This window comes from Sceloporus undulatus, chromosome 4 (assembly GCF_019175285.1).
Source record: "Sceloporus undulatus isolate JIND9_A2432 ecotype Alabama chromosome 4, SceUnd_v1.1, whole genome shotgun sequence".
Lineage (NCBI taxonomy): Eukaryota > Metazoa > Chordata > Lepidosauria > Squamata > Phrynosomatidae > Sceloporus > Sceloporus undulatus.
The window spans coordinates 131718021-131730879 of record NC_056525.1 but is presented as its reverse complement, the minus strand read 5'-3'; the positions used below and the strand labels follow the sequence as shown (position 1 = coordinate 131730879).

At 42.7% G+C, this 12859-nt stretch overlaps 1 protein-coding gene and 1 pseudogene across 1 annotated transcript in view; one reads left to right on the top strand and one right to left on the bottom strand.

Moving 5' to 3' along the window:
• The window catches only part of FMO5 (flavin containing dimethylaniline monoxygenase 5), a 74901-nt gene extending 62649 nt beyond the window's left edge, over nt 1-12252 (top strand). The window contains 6 exon segments of the mRNA XM_042462622.1: nt 1894-2056; nt 5898-6040; nt 9408-9607; nt 11291-11399; nt 11401-11644; nt 12119-12252. Coding sequence (XP_042318556.1) covers nt 1894-2056; nt 5898-6040; nt 9408-9607; nt 11291-11399; nt 11401-11644; nt 12119-12213 — 954 coding nt within the window. The 3' untranslated portion in view covers nt 12214-12252.
• Nucleotides 3476-3617, bottom strand: LOC121930178 (annotated as a pseudogene).
• Nucleotides 12253-12859: the final 607 nt, after the last annotated feature.

Genomic DNA, 12859 nt, shown 5'->3' with positions numbered 1-12859 from the left:
AATAATAATAATAATAATAATAATAATAATAATAATAATAATAATAAATTCCTCACCTCGGAATGCCAGAAAAGGATGCAATGCCATGCATTCTTTAGGCTACCCCTGAATTCCTTAGAGACAGTAGCAAAAGCATGTATCAATTTGTCAATTTGCCAAATTGAAATATCGTAACATTTGAATTGTAGCTTTCATTCGCAAAGGAATAAAAGTTTTTTTGCAAAGTACTCTTTGCAGCATTTCCCCTTTGCTGGAAGCGGGGAAATGAAAGGGAAAGTGAACCAGCAGCTAGCCATGTTCTATCTATCTATATATCTACCTGAAGCAAAAAACATACACATTTTTTGTCAAAAATAATTTAAAAAAATAAAAAGTGGGGAAGGTGCCTGATGCGAGCTCCGTTCATGCCCTGTCTCTGACCTGACCTGACCTGTCCCTTTTCCTCCTGCTTACATTCTCTTCAGAGGAGGTTTGCCATTGCCTTCCACTGAGGCTGAGAGAGAGTGACCTGTCAGCTCCAACTAAAGTAGACCCATGGAATCAATTGGGAATAAAAAGGAAATACAGCGCAGACATTCTGACTGTAGCATCCGCATACAACATAAATGATGATGATGATGATGATGATGATGATGATGATGATGATTATAATCCAGGAGCAAGAGGAAATGAAAGTAGCACAAGCAAGCACACACATTTTCTATGTCACCCAAAAAATCATGTGCATAGACTGTCAAAAATAAAAAATAAAAAGAGAAAGAGGCTCCTTCCTCAGCCTGATTTCCCAGCATCCCTCCTCCGGCTTGGCTCCACAGTCCAATTTCCCTTGGCAGTCCTCCTCCTCCCTTCCGACCCTCCCTGAAGCAAAAACCACTGTCACTCCGATTCCCCTTTTTTGCCTCCTGTCACCCTTGAGTCTCCTCTCACCCCAATTTCCCTTTTTTGCCTCCTGTCACCCTTGAGTCTCCTCCCACCCTGATTACTCTTTTTTGCCTCCTCTCATTGCCTTTTTTTCCAATCCAGAGGCTCCGTCCTCCTCCTCCTCCTCCTCCTTCTCTGATGAGGGGAGGGAATGCTCTGCCCTTTGCCCGCCCTCTGACCTAAATCCCTCCCCTGAACTTGACCTGATCATGATCGGGGGCAAGTTCATATTTCGCGGAATCTGGTTTTTTAAAAAAAAGACGGATTTTGCCCCGAATCTAGATGACCCATTTGCTTGTGCATGCCTCTAAATGGATTGTGACAGAATCGGGCCCAATATAAATAAATAATAATAATAAAATTTTTATTTATACCCCGCCCTTCCAACGATCAGGGCGGCTTACAGAACAGTTAAAACACACATAATCCATGTTACAATACAAAAAGATTAAAACCCTACAAATACAGCAATACATCAAAAATAACAAAAGAAAAAGCCCCATAGCCCCACCTCTTGGCCACGAAAGAGGAGGGAGGCCCACAGGATATTTAATCGGGGAATGCCTGTTGAAACAGGAAGGTTTTTAAATCCTTCCTGAATTGGGCCAGGGTGATAGATGAGCGGAGCTCAATGGGCAGCGTGTTCCAAAGGGCTGGGGCAGCCGTGAAGAATGTCCTCCGCGCGGTGGAGGTTAACCTAGCCTATGAACTTCACATGCAAGGATCGATTTCTGATCCAGGGTAAAAGGTAGTCTGAATGGGCCCACTGAATGGTAAATCAACACTCATGTGGATCAAAATGTTTAAGTGAATTTACTCTAACTGGGACTAGCAACTGGATTTAGGCCTAGATAGGTTGGTTTAGGGCTATAGAGGTCTAATATAATTTGAAGATAAAACCTAAGATTACAGAAACAAGTCCTTGTTCTTCTGCTCATTGGTTTTCTTCTCTTGCTGCATTTTTGTTCTCAGACTGCTGTGTGCAGTGTAACAAGGTGCCCAGACTTCTCTAGCACTGGCCAGTGGGAAGTTGTCACAGAAACTAATGGGAAGCAAGAATCGTCTCTCTTTGATGCAGTCCTCATTTGCACTGGCCACCATACCAATGCACATCTGCCACTGGACTCCTTCCCAGGTAAGCTTTCAACTTGGACTTTTCCTTTCTCCTTTCTACAAAGTCATATAAAATGGAACATAGAGAAAACTGTGAACTTACCATGCAGCAGAGTGAGGTGACCAGCTTTGGCAGCAGATCTGGGGTGTCAGAAGAAGATGTTATATTTTTACTGACAAGATGATGAAAGGTCTCGTGCCAAAATAAGTTTGGTAGCTTTGGCTACTCTGTATCTTGACTTGGCAAGGGAACCATATGCCTATGTGGTTCAGGTAACAAAATATATTGGCCCTGTCCTGCTGGTGATTAATATCATGGCCTGATGGCAGAACAGTCGTGAAATCCACATGGGCTTCTCCATTTTTGGAGTTGCCAAGCCTTTCCACATCTCAGGCTTTTGGTGTTCCAGTCAGCCAGAGGCTGCTTCATTAACTGCCATTACAGGGATTCTCAAGAGAGAAAGATGGACCGTGGAGTCTTTTACCCATTAACCATTCCTTGATAGCTTTCCTCATGCTTTATGAGATATGCCTTAATTCAGTTTCCTACTAAACACTTTTGTAACCTCTTTAGTGTTCAAAGTGCTTTATCACTGTTACATCTCAGTCATCTTCCCCATAATCCTGTGGTTAGACAGATAATAAGTGTTGCCATTCCAGCTGTTGAGCTTCCTAGCTGAATAAGTGTTGGAAGATTTTTGCATTCTCTTTCCCACTCCTTAGATAGATAGGGATTTCCTGCATGCAAACTCCCCCCCCTCACAAATAAATTATGTGATTTAGGTCACTCTCCCTTTGGGACTAACAGGCATTCTCTTTCCAAGCTTTTCAACTGAACTGCATGTTTTCAGTCTTCTTCCTCTCTCAACTTTCTTTGGAACGATGGTGAGATAGATATTTCTTCTTCACCTGAACTATTCACTAGCTAGATTAGGCTATAGCATCTATGTATAAAATTAACCCTCCGTTTTCACGTGGATCCATTTGAGACCCCTCCCCTACGGAAACGGAAATGTGCAGATATTGAAGCCCCTCCATTTTATCCTCATGAGTAAGCGAGGGTCACAGATCTGAAGTCTGTGAAAAAAGAAGGGCAACTGTATATAAATTAAAACCACTAGTAAACTTTTGTTTGAACTTCAAGCTTCTTGTGTTTGTTGTTTTTGGAGTCAGTCTCAGTTCTTAGGGAAGTATAGTTAGACAAGAGCACATCTCTGCTACTCTGCTGATTTAAAGCTAGACCCTAACAGGCTTGGCTGTGACATTTTTTATATTTAAATATGTTTGTTTCCATTACAAAGGCTGAAGCCTTAGGAAACTTAAATGACCCTACAATAATCAGAACATGATTCTGCACTGGTAGTCTGGGACTATTAAGAATCTGTGGGCTAGGAACCACACATCTGTGGAAGTCCCATTTTTCTAAATCCTCTAGGTCAGTGGTCCACAAATTATGGAGTCCAGTTTACTGTTTCCTGCATTTGTGGAAATCGCAGGGGTCAGCACACCCAGAGTGCAATGGATGAGTCTCACTCTGGGAAAACCACCTTCGCGATCATGGTGTCTCCCTTTTAAGAAATTTTGGACTTCAGCTCCCAGAAGCCTCAGCCATGTTGGCCAATAATCTGGGAATCTGGAAGCTAAAGTCCAAAATTCCTTAAGGATCACAGTTCGGGGACCACTGCTTTAGCTCTTTTCCTAGTTGATCAAACTAACAAATATGCATGTTGTTACAAAGAAATGCACAGGTGTTTTGAGTATTCCATGTCTAGTGCTGGCATCCATCTTCTCTCTGTAGTCTAGTGATGAACAGAAGAGGAATAAAACTAAACAGAAAAATAAAGGCAACTTTAGTCTACCATATCAAGGTTACTAACAAGTCCCAAATATTCTTTAATTAACTACCAATTTACTTATTAAGTAAGTAATGAATGACCTCACACCATACTTTTTTATAGTGCAGACATAGGGGAAGATTGGAATTCTAGTACAGCGGGACCTTGGTATCCGTGGGAGATCTATTCTGGACCTGCTCACAGATGCCAAAAACTGCAGGACCTTAAGTCTTGCTGTCCCAAATAGCAGAGCATGCACATGGCCACACCACCATTAGGGACAATGGGATTTCAGGTAAGCCCCCATTGTCTCCAAACAATGGGGGTTTACCTGAAGTTCCATTGTTTCTAATGGTGGCACGGCCATGTGCGTGCGCCGTCACTGGGGATAACAGGGGCTTACTGTCTGAAGATGTTTAAATCTATGGGTGGCAATCCCGTGGATAACAAGGCCCCACTGTATATGTCAGTAGTTGTGAAGTACCTGGCTGTGAGATCTGGAGTCAATCCTATGCTCAAAAAATAAAACTCATTTGAACCAAAAAAGCTTTATTGATGAATCCAGGCAGAAACAACCAGTGAACCAGTTGCAAAGTCTGGAATTCAGTTTTGCAAATACAATAGCACTTTAAATCTCAGTATTGATAAGAAAAGCAATTATACCAGATCCTTAGTTTACTTCTTTCTAGTTTCTACTGAGCTCACTGGAATTCAATTTTGCAAATACAATAGCACTTTAAATCTCAGTATTGATATTTAAGACCCGATACACATGGGCCTGAAAATACGGACTGGGTCCGTATTAGGGTTAGAAAGGGGTATCGCTTCCTGGCGCCCCTAACCCTAGTACAGACCCAGTCCGTACAAAAGGGTGGCGGCCGTTCCACACAGCCACCGCCATTACAACGTCACGACCACGCTGCCTCCAAATGAGGCGGCGCGGACGTGATGTCTTTGTGCCACGCGAGGGCGCCTAGAGCGCATAGAGCGCCCTTTCTGTGGTGCAAGAAGGAGCTCCGAAATGGAGCTCCTTCTGGGGTTTGCGTCACTGGGCGCAGCCTTTACATGGCTGCGCCCAGCGACGCAGAAGAGAAAGGAGCCAAGCGGCCCCTTTCTCCTCCTCCCCACCGTCACCGGGTGTCCTTGGGGCTTCAAGCCCCAAGGACATCCCTTTCCAGGCCGGAGGGAAGCGGCCTGCAAAGTAGCGGATTGGGGACTCGGAGGTTGCCAGTCTGGCAGCTGAGGCCCCGATACAGCGGAGAAAGGGGCGGGTGCAGGCTGCCCCAAACGGGCGGTCTGTAACCCGCCAGTTATTATTATTTATAGTACTTATACTCCGCTCTTCAGCCAAAAGGCTATCAGAGCGGCTTACATTTTAGCAACATTACAACAAATTGTATGTTAAATTTGATGTATATGCCCTGTCCCAAAACTTTAGTGCATCCAACGAAGTGCCAGTATAGCAGGACCCTTCTACACGGGCTGCTCAGTATTACTGCAACATTTGAGTGCAGCCTTAAAGCTCTAAATAAATGCAAAATAGAAACAAATGCCATGTAAAAATTATGTGGCAAAGAATGTACCCTTTGATTCCCTCCTAAACACATAGCTGAAATACCACTGAAGGTGAAAAGGGCCTAATCCTTAGCCTTGGCCATTGCAGCTGCTCTCCCTAAACCAGCCCCTTCCTTAGGCCTTTCCCATACACTGGGCCAAACAAATAGCTCATAGGGGTTACACTAGTATAGAAAGAGCTGAAGTAAGTGAAATATAATATTTAAAAGCAAAGAAAAATGGAATATTCTTCAAACAGAAATGAATTTTGTATCAAAAAGGAACACTTCATTAACACAAATAATAATAGTATGAGTTGGGCACAGGGTAAGAGTATAAATGTTTTGCTGAGAACAATCCAATGTGCAATTTGTATTCCACTACTGTATATGTGGAAAGCTTTGAATGATCGACCTGCTCTACCGTACAGATCCTTATGACATTAAATTAAACAATTTCCTGATTTCCTTACAGGGATCACAAAGTTCAAAGGTGGCTATTTTCACAGTCATGATTACAAAAGTCCTGATGAATTTACAGGAAAAAGAGTAATTGTGATTGGCATCGGGAACTCTGGTGGGGATCTAGCTGTGGAGATAAGCCGCAAAGCAAAACAGGTTTGGTTCAATACTATGACAACTTTTCTTGGTCTGACAACACCATAAGTATCAGGATCTTTGGGACAGAATGGTGGTGGGAGGAAAACCAAAAGGAAACTGGCCAAGCAGTCAGTAACTGTTTTTAAAGAGTAAGACCACTTTGAAAGCCTCATCACCGTTTTGTACATTTCCCTCCAATTGTCGAAAGAAGTGCCAAACACTGATTCAGTGAATGCCTTTGAACCTGGAAAAATCCTGAGCAGAGAGCTCTCTTTCTTCTGCATCCCCTCCCACCAACAGCACTGTTCCAAAGGACCCCCAGGTGCCTAAAACACATTGCTGGGCTGTGAGGGGGCACAACTAAAGTGAGCCAAAGACCATTTTAGCATCCATTTTAATAGAGGGCGTAATTGTGGTTTTCTAGTCAGGATCAATCAAAAAAAACCACCAAACAGTGAAATGACCAACATGGCTACCTCTGCATGTTTTCTAGTCAGGGCCATTTGAGTTGCATTCGTAAGTTTTTAATCAGTGGTCTTATAGTTAAATCTGCTGCACCAAATGTTAAACAAAAAACAGATTAATTCAGTTCTGTATTCCAGAGCCAGTGTTCTCCCTTGGCTGGGTATACACCTCTAGTTTGAGTTGCAAAGCCAGGTTTCAAACGCCAAAAAATCAAACTCTGTGACAGTTTTTAAAACCTTACACCTGCCCACCTCTCATGTTAATTGATTACACTGTACCATTTAGGATAGTGAAATTCCAAACAGATACAAGAAAACACCCTAGGAGGCCCATCCCCAAAAACTAGGAATGGTTTTCTTCAAATATGGAAATGTGCTGACCACATGACCACAAGTCAAACATGAGTCAACAATGTGATGTGGAAGCTAAAGAGGCTAGTGCAATTTTAGGCTGCATCAATGGAAGTGCAGTGTCTAGATTGAGGGAAGTAATAGCGCCACTCAATTCTGCTTTGGTCAGGCCTCACCTGGAGTGCTGCATCCAGTTTTGGACACCACAATTTAGGGGAGATGTGGACAAGCTGGAGCATGTGCAGAGGTGGGTGACCAAGGTGGCGAGGGGTCTGAAAACCATGTCCTATGGAGAACTACTTGGGGAGGTGGGTTTGTTTAGCCTGAAGAAGAGATAGCTTATATGATGGCTCTGTTTAAATATTTGAAGGGATGCCATAGTGAGGATGGAGCAAGCTTGTTTTCTGCTGCTTCAGAGAATAGGACCTGGAACCATGGATGGAAGAAGCTACAGGAAAAGATATTCCACCTAATATTAAGAGGAACCTCCTGACAGTAAGGGCTGTTTGACAGTGGAACACACTTCCTCAGAGAGTGGTGGAGTCTCCTTCTTTGGAGGTCTCTAAACAGAGACTCAATGGCCTGCAGGGGGTTGAACTGGATGGCCCTTGTGGTTTCGTTTTTTAAAAAATATATGAGGTTATTCATAACATTTCAAATTTCCTGGCAGAATTGGAAGAAACATACAGGTATAGGTCCATCTTCTGAGAGAAGCAAAGTTGTTAAGTTTCACATGAATAAGTACAGACCTTTTTCTGCAAGGTGACCTTTTCTATTTTTAGAGGTATCCAAAAAAAGGTACACTTATCGTTGTGAGTTCCCTGTCAAAATTGCAGGCAGCATAAACATGGTCTTAAGTAACAAACCTCTGATCTTTCAGAAAGCTTGACTATAAATCAACCTCATGTATAAGTTGAGGGCAAGTTTTTTGGCCAAAATTATTGATTCTGACATGACCTATCGGTTGAGTGTAAAACTTGGAGGTTCCTTCAATGTGTATGCCAGCGGCAAGAGGGAAGCAGCAATCAATACAAGGTTTCAGTGTTTCAGCCTTCACTCTGGAGACAGTGCTTGGTGAGAGAGTGACTGTTAAACAAACAACAATCAATCAGTCAATCCCCAAGGACTGTATCTGCTTGGCTCAAGTCAGAAAGAAAAGCTGCTATCACATTATCATACTGACATGTTAATAAGGGTCCTGGGATCTTGAGGTCATTTTGGTGTAAAATATATTCTAGAAATAACCAAAATTACAGTTACCTTCAACATCTGCTGTAATTGTGAATACTTCCTCTAAAAAAAACCTAACCTGATATTACAGGACAACAGTCATTGTAATAACATAACAGATGAGATGAGGGCTATAATGAAACCATAGTCTGTGATGCAGAGGGTTCAATAATACATGGTTACATCACTATTTTAAAATTTTATGCTGATTTTCATAGCTCTCTAGTTCTACACTTATCCTTTTGAGCATCTACAGGTTGCTTGCAGACATCCTATGATGTATGCCATTTTTATAGAAATTGGCCTCCAAAAACATGGGTGTTATCTGGCAAATGAAAACCTCTTCTTGGCTGGGGGAATAGGGAACCAGGACTCTTCAAGAGGTGCCTCATAGTCATCTAAGATCTTATCTGTTATTTAGTATGGGTCAAGGCAGGGAATATAGCATTCAATCCTCGGTGGGTTATTCGGCAGTGGTAGTGGATTGATCCCCTGCATGAATGCTTCCTTGAAGTTGCCTACAAAGCTTACTTGGGACTGCTTGCCCACATGCATGCACACAGTCTCAAGTGAGTTTATGGAAAGAATGGACCACTCTCTTAATTGATGAAATTTGTCTAATTGGCATGGAAAGAACAGGCTTGTGTCAGTTCTTCCTCTGCAGGCTTGTTTTGGACTGCTTGCACATGCTGCTTGCAAAGGAGGCTGAGAGGGGGAAAAGGCACTAAGCCAGCTGTGGAGGCTTGGCACCTTTCTTCCCTCTCAGTTCACTTGGCAAGCAGCATGTGCGCCTGTGTGAGCAATCCAAAGCAAGTCTCCATAGCGGTCCAAAGTGAGTGCTATTTGAGCCTCCCAGCCTCTTTCTGTGTTCAGTCCATGGTGCATCTGAAATTGTGGGCAATGCTTCTTGAGTCTGTGTTCAGTCATTTGTAGTGCTTCTAGAATTGGAGGCAGTGTGTCTCTTACAGTATTTGAGTATTTCTTCCTACAGTAGTACAGTATTTGTTCTTATAATATTTATAAAACCCAGCCACCAGCACTGAGGCAGTTATTTTGCAGCAGCGGGATTTCAACTCTCCCCCCTTTTTTTCCTGTTCCGCCCAAATAGTTACTCCCAATCCCCCTCCTTCACCCCAGAGGAGGGAATTCTACATCAAACCTGTCCTAGCGAATTCACGTGAATGCATTCTGGCCCCACTTTCTTTTCATTCAAAATTAAGAGAAATCCCTTCTGTGTGATAAGCTCCTATGAATTAAACAGAGTAGTGGAAGGCAGGTGGTGGACAACAAATTTTGAGTAGATTTATTATCTGAAACAACCCTTTCTATATTATGCCCAGGTCTTCCTCAGCACTCGGCGAGGGGCATGGATTATCAATCGTGTTGGTGATGATGGCTACCCTGCAGACGTGGTGCTTTCTTCTCGATATAATACCTTACTGAAACAAATTTTTAGCATCTCCATGCAAAATAATTGGGTGGAGAAGAAACTGAATGCCAGATTCAACCATTCTCATTATGGCTTGAAACCAAATCACAGGTATTCTATCAATTGGTTAGATTTTTGTTTCCTGTCCTTTGTCTCAAACGCCCAGCGCTCAGAGTGGACACCATTGCAATATGCTATACAGTATTGCTTTATTTTCATTATTTATTCTGTACAGCCTAGTATTTCTTCTACCACAGAATGGCATACATATGCTCCCAGCCGGTCTCCTATCAAAAATCTTTTTTTTTTAATATACTTTTTATTGAATTTTTCTACTCATAACACAAAGATTCAAATACATCATAGTTTCAAATTTTCTTATTTTCACATGTTGCATAAAGATTCATTCCGAAATCAAGATTTTACCAACTATTACTCTACATCCCTTCCCCAAACTCCTATCAAAATTCTGAGCAGTCTCAAACCTGCTCAGCTGCCATAGATGGCAGAATCATATGCCTTCAGACATATGGGACCTATGGAACCTAGGGCTGTCTGGGACAGAAAGACAGGCAAACCCCTGTTTATATGTATATTTATTATTATTATTATTATTATTATTATTATTATTATTATTATTATTATTTTGTTTATATTCTTAGGAGGCTCTAGTTTTCAAGATATTATATGCTACATGTAGTTTTATATTCTATTATGTATTTAAATTATAATAGTGTATAATATATACTATAATAACAATACATGTAGCTTTCTACAAAATCACACACTGTCTATTGGGCCGTAATGGCCCTCCCCTCCATGAAGGCTGATTTGGGAGGAAGGCTATTTGAAGCAGGTGCAGATGCTTTAATTACTTCTCTGTCTTCTGCTTTTCTTCTACCTATTATTCCCTACAACACCCCCCATTGTCCCCATTAGCAATCAGTTATATGTTTTAGTATGCACCAGGTAGCTAAATGCTTGGAAGATGGTCTAGGCTGGTCTTGGGCCTTTCTATAACACTCCCAGTTCAACACTGGTGTCCAAGAAAAAAAAATGAAAGTAGAGGTTTTCACTCATAACTGCCCCTGTAGCATGGGTGGGAATCATGCAACCTTCCAGATGTTGTTAACTTACAACTTACAGCATTCCTCGCCATTGTTACTACTGGCAAGGGTGATAGGAGTAATTTGCTGTTCATCATCATCTGGACGGTCACTTAATTCCTATCCCTATTCGGTGACAGCATTCTAAGGAAACTCCTGTAATCTATGTGACACCTTTGTAGATTAAAAACAAAAATTTAGTAGTTTTCACCTCTACCATAGCCAAAGCTTTTGTAAAATTAATGTGTTTATTTAGTTAATTCTCTACTCAAGACCATGCTATTGCAACACACTTTTTGTATTACACCAGGAATAGCTCTTAACAATGCCATTCGAGTATGCACCCGCACAGCCACGACAATGGTCTGCCCCAAAAAGGAGCTGTGAAATGCAGCTCCTTCAGGTGATGCTGCCAAGGCGCCATTAGCGCCTGGGGTGTCGCGGTGATGTCACATGTGCACTGTCACATTTGGATGCAGTGCACACACGATGTCATTGACACATGTGCCATGTGGATGGCGCTGCGTAAACATGGAGCTGCGGTTATGTGCTAGGGTTTGGGAGCACGCCGCTTCCCACCCATGTGTACTGGTCCACAGTCACATTATAAAGTGAATAATTAAGGCCAAGAAGCAAATTCTCCTGCTAGTTCCACTGAATTGTTATTTTATATTTTTACATTTTTCAGGTTTTTCAGTCAGCATCCAACTATGAATGATGAGCTGCCAAACTCCATCATTTCAGGAAGAGTGCTCATAAAACCAAATGTCACTGAATTTACTGAAACCGCAGCCATTTTTTGAAGATGGCTCTAAGGAAGAAAATATAGATTTTGTTGTCTTTGCAACTGGATACTCTTTCTCTTTTCCCTTCCTTGGGAACTGTGTGAAAGTCATTGAGAATGATATCACCCTATATAAATACGTCTTCCCTCCTCATTTGGAAAAACCTACATTGGCTATCATTGGTCTTGCCCAACCATTGGGTGCCATCATGCCCATTGCTGAATTGCAAGCTCGTTGGGCAACACGTGTGTTTAAGGGTGAGAGCCTTTATTTTACTTCTGGCCTGGGTGCTATTAGTGATGTATTAATAGTATGTTTCCAACAGTAAACATCATAAGCCATGATTATAAACTGATAGTTCCAGGTATGGCAGGTATTTTCTAGATATGGCAGGTATTTCTTTCCTTGCACTACACAAGGAAGTTTTTGATTTGCTGATCAGTTGTGCTTGTTGGAGATGGAATAGTATGTGATAAACCAGAGTATCTACTGAACCAAAGTATTTATTTTAATTCCTCTTTTCCTACAGATGCCTAGAAATAATAGCTTGCATGAGACAGCTTAATTTCAGTTAATGCTTCCCCCAACCTAGCTGTGATAAGGGAGCTTTTGCTGAATGAGGATTAATGATAGCCTTAAGACATTTGAAAGTGTTGTTTCTCTTCATTTTTCATCTGGCTTGATTCTAGTACTCTAAAACATTGTCTCTTCACTGTGTCCTCTTTTTAAAGGAGATGCTACGCTACCAACAGTAAGTGAGATGATGTCTGATATTACAATGAAGAAAGCAGAAATTGCTAATAGGTATGAGGAAAGCCTAATCTGAATTGTTAAAATGTATTCCCACCTTCCACCATTACTATCTTTTTCCTATTGTGGTCGTATTACAGACTGAATCATTTATAGACCCAAATTCAAGTATTTGGCAGGTTATAGACCGCCCATTTGGGGCGGTCTGGACCCGCCCCTTTCCCCGGAGTATCGGGGCTTCAGTGGCTACACCAGCAGCCGCTGAGGCTCTGATCTGCCACTTTTCGGGCTGCAGGGAAGCAGCAAAACTCCGCTTCCCTGCAGCCTGAAAAGGGGTGTCCCTGGGGCTTCAAGCCCCAAGGACACCCCCCAGGGGTGGGGAGAAGAGAAAGGGGCCGCTTGGCCCCTTTCTCTTTTAGTCCGCTGGGCGCAGCCGTCTGAAGGCTGTGCCCAGCGGACTAAACCAGGAAGGAGCTCCGAAACGGAGCTCGTTCCTGCCTGGTGTTCAGGGTGCACTAAGCGCCCTGGCGCGGAGCAAGGACGTCATGTCCGCGCCGCCCCATCTAGAGGCGGCGCGGCCGTGATGTCCTCATGGCGGCGGCCATATGGAAGGGCCGCCGCCGTTTAGTGCGTGACGAGCACGCACTAGAGTTAGGGCAGTGCGGAAGCACCGCCCTTTTGTAACCCTAGTGCATGCTCGTCACGCACTAAACTGCCAGTGT